Source organism: Ambystoma mexicanum, chromosome 7p (assembly GCF_040938575.1).
Source record: "Ambystoma mexicanum isolate Mex_15411 chromosome 7p, UKY_AmexF1_1, whole genome shotgun sequence".
Lineage (NCBI taxonomy): Eukaryota > Metazoa > Chordata > Amphibia > Caudata > Ambystomatidae > Ambystoma > Ambystoma mexicanum.
In genome coordinates this window covers 89,528,010-89,548,634 of record NC_090939.1, presented here as the reverse complement: position 1 = coordinate 89,548,634, position 20,625 = coordinate 89,528,010, and the positions used below count along the sequence as shown (strand labels likewise).

At 48.6% G+C, this 20,625-nt stretch overlaps 1 protein-coding gene across 1 annotated transcript in view; it reads right to left on the bottom strand.

Annotated features, from left to right (window-relative positions):
- The window catches only part of GPR156 (G protein-coupled receptor 156), a 432,766-nt gene that overhangs the window by 168,496 nt on the left and 243,645 nt on the right, over window positions 1-20,625 (bottom strand). Inside the window, exon 2 of the mRNA XM_069635847.1 lies at window positions 11,421-11,922. Coding sequence (XP_069491948.1) covers window positions 11,421-11,528 — 108 coding nt within the window. The 5' untranslated portion in view covers window positions 11,529-11,922. The remainder of the gene's footprint in view (window positions 1-11,420; window positions 11,923-20,625) is intronic.

Here is a 20,625-nt window from a genome sequence, read left to right as displayed (position 1 = left end):
ACAAGGACAGTACAGGCTGCATACTAACAAGAGACAGACTGTACAGGAGTAGAGACAGACGGTACATCACAACCTGGAGCACAGCCAACAAGGACAGTACAGACTGCCTACTAACAAGAGACAGACTCTACAGGAGTAGAGGCAGACGGTACATCACAACCTGGAGCACACCCAACAAGGACAGTACAGGCTGCATACTAACCCAACAAGGACAGTACAGACTGCATACTAACAAGAGACAGACTGTACAGGAGTAGAGACAGACGGTACATCACAACCTGGAGCACAGCCAACAAGGACAGTACAGACTGCCTACTAACAAGAGACAGACTGTACAGGAGTAGAGACAGACGGTACATCACAACCTGGAGCACAGCCAACAAGGACAGTACAGGCTGCATAATAACAAGAGACAGACTGTACAGGAGTAGAGGCAGATGGTACATCACAACCTGGAGCACAACCAACAAGGACAGTACAGGCTGCATACTAACAAGAGACAGACTGTACAGGAGTAGAGGCAGACGGTACATCAAAACCTGGAGCACACCCAACAAGGACAGTACAGGCTGCATACTAACCCAACAAGGACAGTACAGACTGCATACTAACAAGAGACAGACTGTACAGGAGTAGAGACAGACGGTACATCACAACCTGGAGCACAGCCAACAAGGACAGTACAGACTGCTTACTAACAAGAGACAGACTGTACAGGAGTAGAGACAGACGGTACATCACAACCTGGAGCACAACCAACAAGGACAGTACAGGCTGCATACTAACAAGAGACAGACTGTACAGGAGTAGAGGCAGATGGTACATCACAACCTGGAGCACACCCAACAAGGACAGTACAGGCTGCATACTAACAAGAGACAGACTGTACAGGAGTAGAGACAGACGGTACATCACAACCTGGAGCACACCCAACAAGGACAGTACAGGCTGCATACTAACAAGAGACAGACTGTACAGGAGTAGAGACAGACAGTACATCACAACCTGGAGCACATCCAACAAGGACAGTACAGACTGCATACTAACAAGAGACAGACTGTACAGGAGTAGAGACAGACGGTACATCACAACCTGGAGCACACCCAACAAGGACAGTACAGGCTGAATACTAACAAGTGACAGACCGTACAGGAGTAGAGACAGACGGTACATCACAACCTGGAGCACACCCAACAAGGATAGTACAGGCTGCATACTAACAAGAGACAGACTGTACAGGAGTAGAGGCAGACGGTACATCACAACCTGGAGCACAGCCAACAAGGACAGTACAGGCTGCATACTAACAAGAGACAGACTGTACAGGAGTAGAGACAGACGGTACATCACAACCTGGAGCACAGCCAACAAGGACAGTACAGACTGTCTACTAACAAGAGACAGACTCTACAGGAGTAGAGGCAGACGGTACATCACAACCTGGAGCACACCCAACAAGGACAGTACAGGCTGCATACTAACCCAACAAGGACAGTACAGACTGCATACTAACAAGAGACAGACTGTACAGGAGTAGAGACAGACGGTACATCACAACCTGGAGCACAGCCAACAAGGACAGTACAGACTGCCTACTAACAAGAGACAGACTGTACAGGAGTAGAGACAGACGGCACATCACAACCTGGAGCACAGCCAACAAGGACAGTACAGGCTGCATAATAACAAGAGACAGACTGTACAGGAGTAGAGGCAGACGGTACATCACAACCTGGAGCACACCCAACAAGGACAGTACAGGCTGCATACTAACAAGAGACAGACTGTACAGGAGTAGAGGCAGGCGGTACATCACAACCTGGAGCACAGCCAACAAGGACAGTACAGGTTGCATACTAACAAGAGACAGACTGTACAGGAGTAGAGACAGACGGTACATCACAACCTGGAGCACATCCAACAAGGACAGTACAGGCTGCATACTAACAAGAGACAGACTGTACAGGAGTAGAGACAGACGGTACATCACAACCTGGAGCACATCCAACAAGGACAGTACATGTCATTCACAAACAAGAGGCTGGCTGTACAGGAGTAGAGACAGGCGGTACATCACAACCTGGAGCACACCCAACAAGGACAGTACAGACTGCATACTAACAAGAGACAGACTGTACAGGAGTAGAGGCAGACGGTACATCACAACCTGGAGCACAGCCAACAAGGACAGTACAGGCTGCCTACTAACAAGTGACAGACTGTACAGGAGTAGAGACAGACGGTACATCACAACCTCGAGCGCACCCAACAAGGACAGTACAGGCTGCATACTAACAAGAGACAGACTGTACAGGAGTAGAGACAGACGGTACATCACAACCTGGAGCACAGCCAACAAGGACAGTACAGGTTGCATACTAACAAGAGACAGACTGTACAGGAGTAGAGACAGACGGTACATCACAACCTGGAGCACATCCAACAAGGACAGTACAGGCTGCATACTAACAAGAGACAGACTGTACAAGAGTAGAGACAGACGGTACATCACAACCTGGAGCACACCCAACAAGGACAGTACAGGCTGCATACTAACAAGAGACAGACTGTACAAGAGTAGAGACAGACGGTACATCACAACCTGGAGCACATCCAACAAGGACAGTACAGGTCATTCACAAACAAGCGGCAGGCTGTACAGGAGTAGAAGAAGACGGTACATCACAACCTGGAGCACAGCCAACAAGGAGAGTACAGGCTGCATACTAACAAGAAACAGACTGTACAGGAGTAGAGACAGACGGTACATCACAACCTGGAGCACACCCAACAAGAACAGTACAGACTGCATACTAAAAAGAGACAGACTGTACAGGAGTAGAGACAGACGGTACATCACAACCTGGAGCACACCCAACAAGGACAGTACAGGCTGCATACTAACAAGAGGCAGGCTGTACAGGAGTAGAGGCAGACGGTACATCACAACCTGGAGCACAACCAACAAGGACAGTACAGGCTGAATACTAACAAGAGACTGACTGTACAGGAGTAGAGGCAGACGGTACATCACAACCTGGAGCACAGCCAACAAGGACAGTACAGGCTACATACTAACAAGAGACAGACTGTACAGGAGTAAAGACAGACTGTACATCACAACCTGGAGCACAGCCAACAAGGACAGTACAGGTTGCATACTAACCCAACAAGGACAGTACAGACTGCATACTAACAAGAGACAGACTGTACAGGAGTAGAGACAGACGGTACATCACAACCTGGAGCACAGCCAACAAGGACAGTACAGACTGCCTACTAACAAGAGACAGACTGTACAGGAGTAGAGACAGACGGTACATCACAACCTGGAGCACAGCCAACAAGTACAGTACAGGCTGCATAATAACAAGAGACAGACTGTACAGGAGTAGAGGCAGACGGTACATCACAACCTGGAGCACACCCAACAAGGACAGTACAGGCTGCATACTAACAAGAGACAGACTGTACAGGAGTAGAGGCAGACGGTACATCACAACCTGGAGCACAGCCAACAAGGACAGTACAGGCTGCATACTAACAAGAGACAGACTGTACAGGAGTAGAGACAGACGGTACATCACAACCTGGAGCACAGCCAACAAGGACAGTACAGGCTGCATAATAACAAGAGACAGACTGTACAGGAGTAGAGGCAGATGGTACATCACAACCTGGAGCACAACCAACAAGGACAGTACAGGCTGCATACTAACAAGAGACAGACTGTACAGGAGTAGAGGCAGACGGTACATCAAAACCTGGAGCACACCCAACAAGGACAGTACAGGCTGCATACTAACCCAACAAGGACAGTACAGACTGCATACTAACAAGAGACAGACTGTACAGGAGTAGAGACAGACGGTACATCACAACCTGGAGCACAGCCAACAAGGACAGTACAGACTGCTTACTAACAAGAGACAGACTGTACAGGAGTAGAGACAGACGGTACATCACAACCTGGAGCACAACCAACAAGGACAGTACAGGCTGCATACTAACAAGAGACAGACTGTACAGGAGTAGAGGCAGATGGTACATCACAACCTGGAGCACACCCAACAAGGACAGTACAGGCTGCATACTAACAAGAGACAGACTGTACAGGAGTAGAGACAGACGGTACATCACAACCTGGAGCACACCCAACAAGGACAGTACAGGCTGCATACTAACAAGAGACAGACTGTACAGGAGTAGAGACAGACAGTACATCACAACCTGGAGCACATCCAACAAGGACAGTACAGACTGCATACTAACAAGAGACAGACTGTACAGGAGTAGAGACAGACGGTACATCACAACCTGGAGCACACCCAACAAGGACAGTACAGGCTGAATACTAACAAGTGACAGACCGTACAGGAGTAGAGACAGACGGTACATCACAACCTGGAGCACACCCAACAAGGATAGTACAGGCTGCATACTAACAAGAGACAGACTGTACAGGAGTAGAGGCAGACGGTACATCACAACCTGGAGCACAGCCAACAAGGACAGTACAGGCTGCATACTAACAAGAGACAGACTGTACAGGAGTAGAGACAGACGGTACATCACAACCTGGAGCACAGCCAACAAGGACAGTACAGACTGTCTACTAACAAGAGACAGACTCTACAGGAGTAGAGGCAGACGGTACATCACAACCTGGAGCACACCCAACAAGGACAGTACAGGCTGCATACTAACCCAACAAGGACAGTACAGACTGCATACTAACAAGAGACAGACTGTACAGGAGTAGAGACAGACGGTACATCACAACCTGGAGCACAGCCAACAAGGACAGTACAGACTGCCTACTAACAAGAGACAGACTGTACAGGAGTAGAGACAGACGGCACATCACAACCTGGAGCACAGCCAACAAGGACAGTACAGGCTGCATAATAACAAGAGACAGACTGTACAGGAGTAGAGGCAGACGGTACATCACAACCTGGAGCACACCCAACAAGGACAGTACAGGCTGCATACTAACAAGAGACAGACTGTACAGGAGTAGAGGCAGGCGGTACATCACAACCTGGAGCACAGCCAACAAGGACAGTACAGGTTGCATACTAACAAGAGACAGACTGTACAGGAGTAGAGACAGACGGTACATCACAACCTGGAGCACATCCAACAAGGACAGTACAGGCTGCATACTAACAAGAGACAGACTGTACAGGAGTAGAGACAGACGGTACATCACAACCTGGAGCACATCCAACAAGGACAGTACATGTCATTCACAAACAAGAGGCTGGCTGTACAGGAGTAGAGACAGGCGGTACATCACAACCTGGAGCACACCCAACAAGGACAGTACAGACTGCATACTAACAAGAGACAGACTGTACAGGAGTAGAGGCAGACGGTACATCACAACCTGGAGCACAGCCAACAAGGACAGTACAGGCTGCCTACTAACAAGTGACAGACTGTACAGGAGTAGAGACAGACGGTACATCACAACCTCGAGCGCACCCAACAAGGACAGTACAGGCTGCATACTAACAAGAGACAGACTGTACAGGAGTAGAGACAGACGGTACATCACAACCTGGAGCACAGCCAACAAGGACAGTACAGGTTGCATACTAACAAGAGACAGACTGTACAGGAGTAGAGACAGACGGTACATCACAACCTGGAGCACATCCAACAAGGACAGTACAGGCTGCATACTAACAAGAGACAGACTGTACAAGAGTAGAGACAGACGGTACATCACAACCTGGAGCACACCCAACAAGGACAGTACAGGCTGCATACTAACAAGAGACAGACTGTACAAGAGTAGAGACAGACGGTACATCACAACCTGGAGCACATCCAACAAGGACAGTACAGGTCATTCACAAACAAGCGGCAGGCTGTACAGGAGTAGAAGAAGACGGTACATCACAACCTGGAGCACAGCCAACAAGGAGAGTACAGGCTGCATACTAACAAGAAACAGACTGTACAGGAGTAGAGACAGACGGTACATCACAACCTGGAGCACACCCAACAAGAACAGTACAGACTGCATACTAAAAAGAGACAGACTGTACAGGAGTAGAGACAGACGGTACATCACAACCTGGAGCACACCCAACAAGGACAGTACAGGCTGCATACTAACAAGAGGCAGGCTGTACAGGAGTAGAGGCAGACGGTACATCACAACCTGGAGCACAACCAACAAGGACAGTACAGGCTGAATACTAACAAGAGACTGACTGTACAGGAGTAGAGGCAGACGGTACATCACAACCTGGAGCACAGCCAACAAGGACAGTACAGGCTACATACTAACAAGAGACAGACTGTACAGGAGTAAAGACAGACTGTACATCACAACCTGGAGCACAGCCAACAAGGACAGTACAGGTTGCATACTAACCCAACAAGGACAGTACAGACTGCATACTAACAAGAGACAGACTGTACAGGAGTAGAGACAGACGGTACATCACAACCTGGAGCACAGCCAACAAGGACAGTACAGACTGCCTACTAACAAGAGACAGACTGTACAGGAGTAGAGACAGACGGTACATCACAACCTGGAGCACAGCCAACAAGTACAGTACAGGCTGCATAATAACAAGAGACAGACTGTACAGGAGTAGAGGCAGACGGTACATCACAACCTGGAGCACACCCAACAAGGACAGTACAGGCTGCATACTAACAAGAGACAGACTGTACAGGAGTAGAGGCAGACGGTACATCACAACCTGGAGCACAGCCAACAAGGACAGTACAGGCTGCATACTAACAAGAGACAGACTGTACAGGAGTAGAGACAGACGGTACATCACAACCTGGAGCACAGCCAACAAGGACAGTACAGACTGCCTACTAACAAGAGACAGACTTTACAGGAGTAGAGACAGACGGTACATCACAACCTGGAGCACACCCAACAAGGACAGTACAGACTGCATACTAACAAGAGACAGACTGTACAGGAGTAGAGACAGACGGTACATCACAACCTGGAGCACACCCAACAAGGACAGTACAGGCTGCATACTAACAAGAGGCAGACTGTACAGGAGTAGAGACAGACGGTACATCACAACCTGGAGCACACCCAACAAGGACAGTACAGGCTGCATACTAACAAGAGGCAGGCTGTACAGGAGTAGAGTCAGAATGTACATCACAAACTGGAGCACACACAAGAAGGACAGCACATGGCGTTCACAAACAGGAGGCAGGCTGTACAGTAGTAGAGGTGGACTATACAGGAGTAAAGGAGGACTGTACAGGAGTAGAGGCAGACAGATCAGGGGTAGAGACAGACAGTACAGGAGTAGAGGCAGACTGTTCATGAGTAGAGGTGGGCTGTACAGGAGTAAAGGCGGACGGTACAGGAGTAGATGCAGCCAGTACAGTAGTAGAGGCGGACTGTACAGGAGTAGAGGAGGACTGAAATGGAGTAGAGGCAGACTGCACCTCACAACCCAGAGCACACCCTAGGAGTGCAGTACAGGCCATTCATAAAAAAGAGGCAGACTGTACAGGAGTAGAGGCAGACTGTCCAGGAGTAGAGGTGGACTGTACCTCACAACCTGGAGCACACCCAACAAGGATAGTACAGGCTGCATACTAACAAGAGGCAGGCTGTACAGGAGTAGAGGCAGACGGTACATCACAAACTGGAGCACACACAAGAAGGACAGCACAGGGCGTTCACAAACAAGAGGCAGGCTGTACAGTAGTAGAGGTGGACTATACAGGAGTAAAGGAGGACTGTACAGGAGTAAAGGAGGACTGAACAGGAGTAGAGGCGGACTGTACAGGAGTAGAGGCAGAAATGACAGGAGTAGAGGCAGAATGTACAGGAGTAGAGGCAGACAGATCAGGGGTAGAGACAGACTGCACCTCACAACCCAGAGCACACCCTAGGAGTGCAGTACAGGCCATTCATAAAAAAGAGGCAGACTGTACAGGAGTAGAGGCAGACTGTCCAGGAGTAGAGGTGGACTGTACCTCACAACCTGGAGCACACCCAACAAGGACAGTACAGACTGCATACTAACAAGAGACAGACTGTACAGGAGTAGAGGCAGACGGTACATCACAACCTGGAGCACATCCTAGGAGTGCAGTACAGGCCATTCATAAAAAAGAGGCAGACTGTACAGGAGTAGAGGTGGACTGTCCAGGAGTAGAGGTGGACTGTACCTCACAACCTGGAGCACACCCAACAAGGATAGTACAGAGCGCATACTAACAAGAGGCAGGCTGCGCATCACAACCTAGAGCACACCCTAGGAGGGCAGTACAGGCCATTCACAAAAAAAGGCAGACTGTACATCACAGCCTGGACCACACCCCATAAAGGACAGTATACATGTGTTGGGAAAGATTCCTCTTTATGACGCCTTTCCTCACATTTGTATGGACCCCCAAACTTTTTGCCTTAAGCTTCACTGTACTGGCAGTTGCTCACCTGTCATGGGGAACTGACATTTGCTTCAGGCTGTCAGTACTGGGAAACATTGTTTCCCCGTCTCGTTACTTTGTTACTACTTTAAGTAACTTGTTATCACTTGTTGTAACTTTTTTTTATCATTGTACAATACATTTTACAAGGCAGTACAATTGGGTACACTTTTTGTTTTGGCCTAGACTAACACTCAGAGGAATTCTGGTTACTCTAAGTTTGCTAAATGAACAGGCTGGTGGCAGCAGTGACTTTTTTTTACCACTTTTTGGTGCATTTCATTTAAACCTTACCGCGTTTACCGCTATTGGCTACTAACTGTGGCTAGTGGTCAAATATGGCCATGCCACAAGATTTTTGCCTGTCTTTTGGCCATCTTGTCTTTTAGCCTTCTTTCTGGCCTGTGAGGCCAGGAAAATCCTTAAATGGAATTCCAGTCTTTGGGAAAGCAGAGGCTGTTAGCAGGCTAATCTAGGACTATGTGTGTTTGCTGCCAGGAAGTGGGCTGAGACTGTTTGGTCCCAATCCACAAACTGGTGCCAGTGTGTCTGAGTGGTATGCATGAGTTTTTCTCCCAGTTGCCTGATTGGACCACTGCTGAAGTGGGGCTTGGGGGGTTAAGATCTGTCATTGGCTAGTGGGAACTGCTGCTCTTACCTGGCTTTTAGGATACCCTGCACCTACTCTAGAGAGATCTTGGAGTAAACTGAAGGAGCCAAGACTCCTGTCCAGCTACAAGACTTGCAAGTAGACCGTGGATCCGTCGAAAGAAGGCTTGGCGACCAACTTCTGCTGCCCCGTTAGAGCCCTGTCCTGTGGAAGATCTCCAGCAGTCCCGTGAAGGAGCTGCGACCCTTGGAGTGGAGGGAACATCCATTCTTGGTGTCAGTTCTGAGTCCTGTGAAGAAGAGCCTTCAGAAGTGCCTCAGGACTGAGTTTGGGCTGCCGCGCTGCAGACATCACTGTTCTGAGTTGAGGCCTGGACCTTGGTGGGTCACAAACTTGCGCATCAAGACTTAGCTCTGGGAAATGTCGTGGTCCTAGCATCAAGGGGACCCGAGACAGGAGGGAAAGTCTGTCTGCAGAAAGTGAATACCTTTGCGTCGCTGTGCATCGGTGGCCATCATCCAAAATTGCTTAACTGCATCTATTCCTGTCCTGATAGGGGCCCTGCGTCAGGTTTTGCTGAATTCTCCAACTGGGAGACCTTGCACCAGTTTAGAGACTGACCGGAGAGCTGCTCAAACATGCAACCTCTGGGGATGAAGGGCTGAGGCTGATGACGAGAAAAGCGACCTCAGACCTTCTTCAACTGACCTGCCAAGTCTCATGAAGAATCAGAGTACGGGGGGATGAGTTATAGCGATGTTTACTTGCACCCCTAATTCCTCTTTAAAAGTTTGTTAACTTTTATAAAACCTTTCTAACACTTTGGCTTTGCCCTTGCTTGTTCACACAAGCACTCTGGACGTCGGGAACATGCGTGTTAGCTAGTTTAACTCATCCCCTGACACTTGGAACTGTTCACTGGACCCCAGAGACCCTACCTTCATTTTTTCAGTCTTCACAAAACTGTATGGAACTTTGCTGAACTTTTGGGCACAAGGCCCCATACATTTTAGGGGTAGACTTCTGAAGTTAGGGCTGATTCTCTGTGGACTTGTAGTGCTAACACTAATCCATACCTTTCTTTTCACTGGTTTGATATGTATTTTTCCCTACACCAGTAAGAGTATATATGTATTTAATTTTAGTGTGTGATAAAATTACCTGTTAGTAGTCATTTTTTACTGTGTTATTTGGCCATAAGTAAAGAAGTACTTTTATACCTGATTATCTAAGTGTGTTCCTTGACTGTTTCACTGTGTGTGCTCATTGTGGACCCTTTACAAGCTCACCACCTCTTGAGATTTAGCCTAGAGCTTGCGTTGCTGCGATCTTGAACTGGTTTGGCTACAGCTCCCAGAGTTGTCCCTATCACAGTATTAGGCTGGCCTTCGATACATCTGTCCACAAGGCCAGAGTATAGAAAATCAGTCCCAACAACAGGTCGTACACTAACATGAGGCAGACTGTACATCAGGCAAAGAGGGGCAACCTGGAGCTCACTCAGGGTGGGTACTACAGGCAACAAACATGAACCTCAGATTATACACGAATTACAGAGAGAGAGGGGGAGAGAGATAGGGAAAATGGGATAGACAGACAGAGAGTGACAGAGAGGGATAGGGGAGAGAGAGACAGAGAGAGAGAGACAGAGAGATAGAGGGAACACGAGACAGTGACAGAGAGGGATGGGGAAGAGAGAGAGAGAGAGCGACAGAGAGAGAGAGAGAGGGAACAAGAGAGAGAGAGAGAGCTACAAAGAGAGAGAGGGAAACGAGAGACAGACAGAGAGTGACAGAGAGAGAGAGATGGAGAGAGAGCAACAAAGAGAGAGAGGGAAAACGAGAGAAACAGACAGAGAGTGATAGAGAGATCAAGAGGGAAAGAGAGAGAGCGACAAAGAGAGAGAGGTAAAACGAGAGACAGACAGAGAGCAACAGAGAGAGAGAGAGTGCGACAAAGAGGGAAAACGAGAGAGACAGACAGAAAGTGACAGAGAGAGATAGGGGAGAGAGAGAGTGACAGAGAGAGAGAGACAAAGAGTGAAAAGTGTAGAGGGAGAGAGGGAGCTAGGGAGAGGACCACCTTGTCACAAAATACCACTTTTTAGTGCATATATACGTCTACAAGGCCCTCGAGCGGTTGTTCTGGGCTAGGGTTCTGGTGCATTTTTGCTGTTACGCTCATCAAAAGTTGGGTACAAGTGTACGAAGTTCCCATGCAGGTGCCAATTAGAGCTACAAAGTATGACATATAACAGGAGAAGGCAGGTCATTTGCAGATAATATCATCTAGCGGCTGAGGCGGCCTTGCGGTTAGCCCAGCACTTAGCATTAACGGGTACTTCTGTCTTCAAAGGCGGCGCTACCTTGGTCACCCGGCACAGCTCCTGGAGCAGGCTCCAAGCCTTCTGGCTGCTGTTGGTGCCCTCGGCGTCTCTGTCGCACAGGTTGGTGCAGTTCATTGCCAGTTCCATGTCCTCCAGCTTGAGCCTTCCAGCTCATCCCACCAGGTGGCGCACTCCCTTCACAGAAAACAGGTGGCGATACTGGCGACGTACCCACCTTTCAACAAGGTGTCTTGATAAGCACATCCACAGTTCATTTACTTCTGCTCCATGTTTATATTCCATGTGCATTCTCCGCATTAGACACAGAAGCAGTACCTACACTTCGCCACTGGATGGCAAGGTTTACCAACGTGAAACCATTTACTTAGACGCCTCCACAAACATCCGACGACGGCCAGCAGATGGCAGCAACCACCGCTGTATCACACAAGTCGAGCGCCGCCGTCTTGCCATTGACTGGAGCTGATGCTTAGAGCTCTGTGTCTTGCAGGCGACAGCAGGACATTAGCATCTCCTCACCCTGCCAATAAAATGAAACCACAGAAAGTAAACACACAGTGAGAAATACGGCTAGGATATCACATGTTTTACAGTACGTACATGCATTATTGTTGCAGTGCCTCACGTCAGAAAAGCAGCACACCTGTGTGTGCTCTAGGAGCACGCTTCCAGGCGGATTCCTGCCTGCTGCTGACACCACACGTGCCTGTGAACTGTGCCTCCACCCCCAGTACCCAGACCCAGCCCTCGGATAGTACAGGCCTTGCGAGCGATTGCTGGTCGATGGTTCTAGATCAGGGGTGTGTAAGCTCTGGCGCTCCAGCAACCACCAGCCCTAGCGAGCGTGGTCATTGGTGAGGGATCATGGGAGTCGTGGTCCAACACATCTGGAGATCTGTAGGTGGCAGGGCCCTGTCCTAGATGAAATGGACGTCTACATAAAGATGGCTTCCTTGTATGGACAGGTGTTTTTTTAAAATCTTTATATTGTAGCGTTATGTAAAGTGCAACGTGCATCTTTGCCGTTTCTATGGAGATCTCTGGGTCCGCTAACGATGACCAAGCGGCTGGGATGTCTCAAACAATTCCCATGCATGCCAACATTATCCATTCCATTTGGGAGCTGGTAGTCCAGTCCTGGTGTTAGCTTTGCATTCAGGGACTTGTACTCCTGCATTTATAGTGGGGAACTCCAGCACTACAAGTCCCAGAATGCAAAGTTAAACACTAGGCCTGGACTAGCACCACCGGATGGAACGAATAATGCTGACATGCATGCATACCTTGTGTATCTGATGAGTTCTGCAGAAGTGTACCCTATTTATTTTATTTGTTTATTTATATAGTGCCTATACACAGGTGAAGTGCTTCAAAGTGCTTCAAGGCGGGAAGGTAACAAGGGAATACAGTAATGCTATGCTATGAAAGGGTATTTATAACGCGCCTATAGACAAGTGTTTCAAGGCGCAACGATACAAGGGAGGGGAACAGAGGGAAGATATAGACAACAATCCTACTAGACCAGGTGACATTGAGATCGTGCAGGTGCAGGGGAGGGGGGGAAGGGAAAGTGCAGGGCTGAAGGGGGAGGGGAAGTGCAGTACATAGGATAGCAGTAATAAATAGAACAATAAATAAGTGCGGCCAGCTGGTGGCCCGTGCAAGGCTAAGTGCAGCCATCAGGTGTCAAGTGCTGGTAGGGGGCTGTGGGATACAGAACAGTCACACAATGCAACGGTTGCCAGGGGGGCAGTGCAGGTGTGCAACTGGCAGGGAGGGGACCTGGACCTGAGATCAGAGGGTAGCCAGGTGACCAGTGCAGTGTCAGTTTCCGCAGGAGATCAGCAGGGGAGAGGAGGAGAGAAAGCAGAGGCAAAGAGGAAGGTCTTGAGGTGCTTTGGGAACCAGAGATGGTTCTCCTCAAGTTTCAGAGGGGCGGGGAGGCTGTTTATTTTATATGTGGAGAGAAAGCATACACTCCGTTGCCCAGAAACTGGGGAGGTACATGTTACCTCGGGCTACTGTTCCCAGGAGTATTCCTCTTGGAAACAGCAGCCATGGCCAGATTATCCAGAACTAGAGTCACAAGGACTGACAAGGGTGTTTTAATAGCAACTGATGGAGTGAAATCATTCATTCCATTCTTAGGGCAGATAGTGAACTCCTATAATATAAGGCAACTGTCCAGAATCCTAAAGAATACAATAAACACAACAGATATATTTTTTAACATGACGCTGGAGGAAAGAGGAATCAGGTTAATGACGCTGCAAAATAGAATGGCTCTCGATGTAATCCTGGTTGATCGTGGGGGAATTTGCAAAATAGTGGGATCAGCATGTTGCGTTTATTTTGATGACTATTCCCCCACGATCTTTGAAGCAATAAAGAAAATGCACGTTCTAAGCTCTGAACTCCCCACGGGAGAAAGGAGCTGGGAAATAGGATCTTGGTTTTGGGGAATACTACGATCTTGGGGATGGAAGCTGATCTCAATATTAGTAGTGGTGTTCAGAATATTCCTAACGGGTTGTTGTTGTATACATTGTTTACCCATAGTTTGTGCAGAGGTAACTGAGGGATGTACGGAAGGATGCATGCATATGATAAAGAAAAAACAACCTCATGATCGAACTAGCCCGGACCCAAATGAGATGAGAGCAGTAAGAGTTGATGGCAATAGATATTAATGAAGACAATGATGTCCACGATAGCATGCAAGACTCTGACATAAGTACTTCAGATTCATCATCACTAGAGGAGGTTTCAATAAATAGTTGAGACGTTTGGCATATGGCCAAAGGAGGGTTTGTCAGTCTAGAAATCTAATTTGAGACCGCAAACGCATTTTGGTGGCCGTGGGCCAACCGTCTCATGCACGATACGACATTATATAGGTTTTCGAGTTTTCCAATGAACGGCCATTTTGATGTAACAAGAATCGCCATTTTGTTTTCTAACCATTGCTCATTGCTTTCTGTTCCTATTGCTTCGCAGTATATTTTCCGCTTACACTGCTCGACTGTGGAACATTGTTGTCTGGATGTGAAAAGGACAAGACCGCAGGGCCAAGAGGATAACAAGAGTTTCGCTGAAACGCAAACGTAGGCAGCGCCAGGAAGAATGCCCGGCTCCCTCCTTAATGTAGCCTTGAAGCAGAGCCGCAGGGCATTTAATCATTTCACAGCTGCCAGCCAGTCTCGTTATATGGTAGAATATGTTAGAATAATACCGCTAAAGGCTTGAATTATGCTTTTCTAACGGCCCCCCTTTGCTGAGCCCGCTAAGAGCATGTCGGCTCCCAGGACACGAATAGCACCTGATAGATAGCAAGGTCCGGAATGCAACTCCCCCTAGCAGCCCGTAAGTAGTTCGCCTCCAAGAACAGAAGCGTTGTGTTCTATTCAATAACCAAAAGATGCCTTCGCACTCACAAATTGCAAATTGTTACTAGAATAGATATTTGAAGGTGTCATAGTAGTCGGAGATGTCCATCATCACACCAAGTTCAAAGAAACCCAATGAAGAGGGGTGTTAAACATGTCATAGCTAATTGTTTGATATGCATTTTGTATATATGTAACTGATGTACGTAATTCGCTCTCTTGCGTCCCTCGAGGTCTAGAGATACACGTCGCGGGGCGTGAGACCGAGTTGGCCAACTGAGACTTTTGCTTTGCAATAAAACCCTAGCTTTGGGAATACAACCTCGTGTCTGGCGTCTCTATCGTGTGTGGTGACCCGCCTTGTTTCCATAGACGTCAGGGTCCCCTAGGGGCCCCTTTCACCATGGGAGGCCCATGCAGAAGAAGGAGATCTACCACCAACTCGTTGCTTGGAGAAGTGACTGACCCGGAGGGAGTTGGAGGCGGATGAGCGAAGAGCTCGAGAGGGAAGATATTTAGGAAGAGAGAGTTGAAGTTATTGAGGGCCTAGGCCCCAGAATGCCTTGTGGACAATACAGAGGGTTTTGAGAGTAATCCTTGCAGTGACAAGTCTTGCAGTCCTGTTCTGGATAATAATTCTTAGACCGGAAAGGTTCTGAATGATCTGAACCAAGGGTGCTCAACAAATGGCCGCGGGCCAGATGCGGCATTTACATTATGATTTATGGCCCTCCAGGCCAGAGGAGTTCAAGAATAAGTGTCAGTCCTTTTCTGGTCATAGAGCAAACAAAGTAACACAGAAGTAAGGGACTGGCAATTTCGTTCTCTTTTTTTCTACACCTCAGAGAAGAGAATCACCAAACCAAGTGAAACAAAAACGTTTCTCTAACATTTTCTAAATCGCCTAAAGCACACAATGCTTGCATTTTAAAGGGACAGCATCTCAAACGCTACGTAGATCATATTTTATTTCCGTTGATATTTTGTTTTGGGTATTGTAGATATTACACCGTATGACTGTAGAAAGGGAACATGGTATTGCATAAGTGAAACTGCAATGTCATTTATTTTCTTTAAAAAGCCTCCCAAAGTAAAACATGATTGCAGTTAGGGAAACAGTACCCCTTAAGTGTTATTTCGTCAGCATCCTTGTATTGTTAGCCACAGGCCTCAAGAACTTTCCTTGTTAACGTTTTAATTATGTTCCTATGAACTATTGCAGGGGTTTCTAAGCAATTAAGAAACCAAACACTATAAATGTATTAAGAACATTCCAGAATGTGCCTTTCATCTCGTTTCATCTTGACATTTGTATGGCACAAAAAGCCTGCAGGACCCCCTTGGACAGTCCGGCCCACCAAGAAGGCTTGCAAATTACACACGGCCCTCCAGCAAAGATAGATGTGCACCCCTGATCTAAACAGAGAAACTAGCATACTCGGCCTGACGGCATTTCTCCTAGTGCAAGTGCATGAAGTGGTACAGTTGAGACCAAGCTCAGGAGGGGGGAACGAAAATAGGTGGGGGGGGGCTACAGAACAGACAAACTAACTGGTCCTAGTACATTTACGTCATGCATGCCTACAGACGGGGGAGGGACGAAGAGTCCAGTCAAGCAAGGCCATGGGTTAAGTGCAGAGAGGTTGCTCCACTCATGGAGCGTGTATGGGAGGAAAGGTCTTTTAGACCCCCCTCTCCTACATCCCTCTCCTACATGGGGCTTATGACTCGTCGACAGCCACCCATGCACCTGGGCCCGGGATGCAGGATGGCTGCGGGCCAACACATGAGACTGCACGGCTCACCTTGTAGCATGATATAGACTCCATTTTGTGATACACTTAGACTCCATTTTGAATACACTAACTCAGGCCTTTGCGGAATAAACAGCCTGCAGAACTGCAGCTCTCCCCCATTTAATCGCGCACAGCGAGCCACCACTTCCCTCCAGCCTCCTCCCCATGGCAACCCCACTGAAGGCCTGTTCTCACGAGCAACTAGGCGTGAACAAGTAACAGAACAAACACTGTATCATTTACCTTCTGCAGTACATCATTGCCCTGACGGTGACCGGAGCACAAGTTGAGGTCTGGGAGAAAACAAAGCTGTCCCTATCAAACATGCCTTGACCCCTTGCAGACCCCCACACTCATGATATATGTTGTGCCTAATCCCCTACCCTGCTCCCCGTTTTTGAAGTGTTAAACCTGAATGTTGAACTTGTGTGCCACCCAGTCTTACCCATGCTGCTAAGCCATTTGCAAGAAGGCTCAAAACTCATAATGTTGATTGTTCGTATTAAAATGGGTATTATAATTAAAAGGGACGACCCTTGCCCACCCGAGATACCTACATGCAAAGTTGTCCAACATATGTCTATTCGAACCTAGTGCCACTGACCAAAGGTTTTATTTATTTATTTATTTATTTTTTCTCTGTATTACACCTATGCTCCTCCCCCACGGTGTGATATATATCTATCCCAAGGTACCGAAAAGTACTAACCGCTCACGGTCGCTGCAAAACCGGTAACCTCTCCGCTGGAATCCCTATATATCCCCCCAACGGGAACAGGCTAGACCTCTGGGGGTTCACCGCTATGTCTGATAGCGCAGCGTATCTCCCAAGCACTTCCAAAATGTACTGGAGGTTCTCCTCTGGAAACTGCACATACAGCAGCATGTCGACCGCATATAGGGAGATCAAATACCACTCCCCGTTCACCTCGATGCCTATGGTGTCATATTGCTGCCTCAGATAGATCGCGAGAGGCTCCAGGGCCAGTATGTAGAGCATAGGAGACCACGGGCATCCTTGTCTAGTACCCCTACTAAGCTGCCACCTCTCTGATATCACAGATCCCGTCTTTACTCTGGCCAGTGGTTCACTATACAAAATCATCGCCCACCTTACATAGCCAGGCCCTAACCCATAGTGTTTCAGGGCCGCCAGCAACCACGGCCACTTGACGGAGTCAAAGGCCTTGATCGCATCCAAGGACACGATTGCCATTTCCTCCTCACTTCCGCTGCCAAACTCAATGATCCTCTGGAGTCGCCTATGATTATTGGTGATGTTTCTATGGGGGACATAGCCCGTTTGATCCGGATGTATTAGCTTACCAATGACCCTCTTCAGTCTATTCGCCAAGACTGCAGTTAATATCTTGCTGTCTTGGTTCAGCATTGACACGGGTCTAAAGGAACCACAGCTGCGCCCTGGTTTATTTGGTTTAGGGAGAGGTACTATGACAGCCTCTCTCAGTGACTCCGGTAAGCGGCCCGTCTCAAATGCCTTATCATCTCTAGCAGCGGGGGGAGGACCTCTTCTATATATACCTTGTAAAATTCACTTGGGAGCCCGTCTGTCCCCGGGGTCTTACCAGTAGGCAACTGCCTCAGCACCTCCCCCAGTTCTTCCAGGGTGATCGGGGAGTCCAATTCCTCTCTCTCTTCCTCGCTTATCTTGGGCAGCCCCATTTCATCAAGTGTTTCTTCTATCATTACACGGCTACTTTCCCCGTCTTCCCCGTATAACACTTTATAATAATCCACAAACGCTTGATTAACTCCCTCCTGGGTGTCCTCTACGCTACCATCTTCCCTCTCTATAGTTCTGATTGTGGCTCTGGGGGTCTCGCTCTTATATAACCACGCCAAAAGTCTCCCCGGTTTATCACCTCCCGCATGCTGTCTCTCTATGTACCTTTTATAATTAAGGTTACACAACCTCTCCCAGCAATCCGCACACTTTTGCAGCAGCTTAAGTATCAAATCTAGTTTCTCCGCTGTATCGTCGACGGCTTTTAAGGCTTCTTCCAATTTTGCTTCCGTCTCCCTCAGTTCAGCTGAAACCCCACCCTGTAGGCCCTTGGATTTCGCCATGACAAATTTAAAGGCCTCCCATAGTGTCCCCGCCGAGTCCACACTCCCAGTGTTGGTTTCAAAATAGTTTACTATCTCCTCCCGCAAATCCTCTCTAAAGAAGGGGTCTCTCAACGCCTCCGCTCGTAGGCGCCATGTCGGGATCCTCGCCCTCGGGGGGCAGTATTGCCATGCAAGAATCAGGGGCGAGTGGTCCGTGAGGACCCTGGCCCTGTACTCTATGTGTGCAATCTCTGCTATCATTTCAGGTGATGCGAAGACATAGTCCAGCCTTGTTGATAACTGCTGTGGGGCAGAATAATGCGAACATTGCCTTTCCCCAGGGTGCCACACTCTCCATGCATCTTCCAACCCAAAGTCATCAAGCAGTGTCTGTAGTGCCCTGGCTGCAGGGGCCGGTCTATTCAATTTCCCGTCCGATCTATCCACCCTCGGTTCAATACACAGTTGAAGTCCCCTCCTCAGATCACCGCGCTTCCCACACACACGCTCAGGTTCGCACTCAGTGTCCTAATGTACGCCGCCGTGTTCTGGTTCGGGGCATACGTGTTAACAATACTTATCTCCCTATTCTCTACCAATCCCCTCAGCATAACCATCCTCCCGTCTGTCTCAGCCACCACTTGCAACCGCTGAAACGGGACGTGTGGTGCCACCCATATAAGTACTCCTCTTGCGTAGGCCGAGTACGAAGAGCCCACCAACACCCCCTTCCACTTTCTCGCAATCGTGTTCATCCTCTCATGTGTAAGGTGGGTTTCTTGCAGCAATGCAATATCTATTTTCTGCCTGCGCAGATACAGCAGAACCTTGTTCGTTTTTAAATAGCTATTAAGCCCCCGCACATTCCATGTGAGTATTTTAAGGTCCCCCATGGCCTGGTATGATCCCATCCCCTCCCCCCCCAGGTGCAGTGTAACTTTGAGTTCCATTCCAATCTATATAGGCTCGCATCCCCTTCTAAAACCCCTTTAACCAAAAACACACCAAACTTCCCACTACCTCTCCCCCCGCCTCCCATCCCTTCCCCAACACTCTCCCCTCCAACTGTTGCCCAGCTCCATCCCTGGATCTCAGGCTCCCCCGCATCTAGCTCTTTCCGGCTTTCGCCTGTACTCAAAGCTCCGCAGGGTGAGGCCGCCCTAGTGGCCAACATACTACAACTACAACTACAATTCGGGGGGTAGGGTGCGTCCGCCCTGCCGCTCCAATAGCACATCGAAGAACTACACATTGCTATACAGTTTAAATATATGTAACCGCCACTATATTCCAGTCCATCAAGTCTCTCACAATCAGCAATATGTTATTGAATATCAGCTTCCTACAGCCAGGCCCATCGTTCTCAGCCTTCGCCTATGCGCCCTTGGGATGTTCGCTCGCCGCCTGTCATGATCTCTGTTTCCAAAAGGTCAGGGTTTTCCCAACTCCCTAGGAAGCAGATCCATAACCCAGGTTCCGAGTGCCAACCAGTCCCAATTGGGACCTTTTGGACCCAGTCCTGGCGCCAGTGGCACCAGGCTCATAAATATGCCCAGTCCCAGCGCTGGAAGCGCCGGGCTCATAATGCTTGGGTGGACTTACCTGCAGCAGACCATGCTGCTTACTTGCCTGCCAGTTGAGCCTCTGATCCTCTTCTGTTTGGAACTACTTTTCCTGTTGGGTGGGGCTGGAGCCACTCCCTAGATTTAGAACACTGGAACTCTTCTGGAAGGCAGGAACTCTTTTCTTACCAGGAACTCTTTTCTTACTTAGGCGTGGCTGTGGAAGGAGACACCTAAGCACTACAGGAGGCTATTTAAACCACACCCGGTGGATGAATCTTGCTTTGCGTTATTCTGCACCCTCTGCAGCAGGACGCTCATCGTGTCTTCTGCATCCAGTCCTGGGCCTAAGGAAAAAGGCTTACCATCCTGAATCCAGTCTTCAGCAACACCTATAAAGACAAGAAAG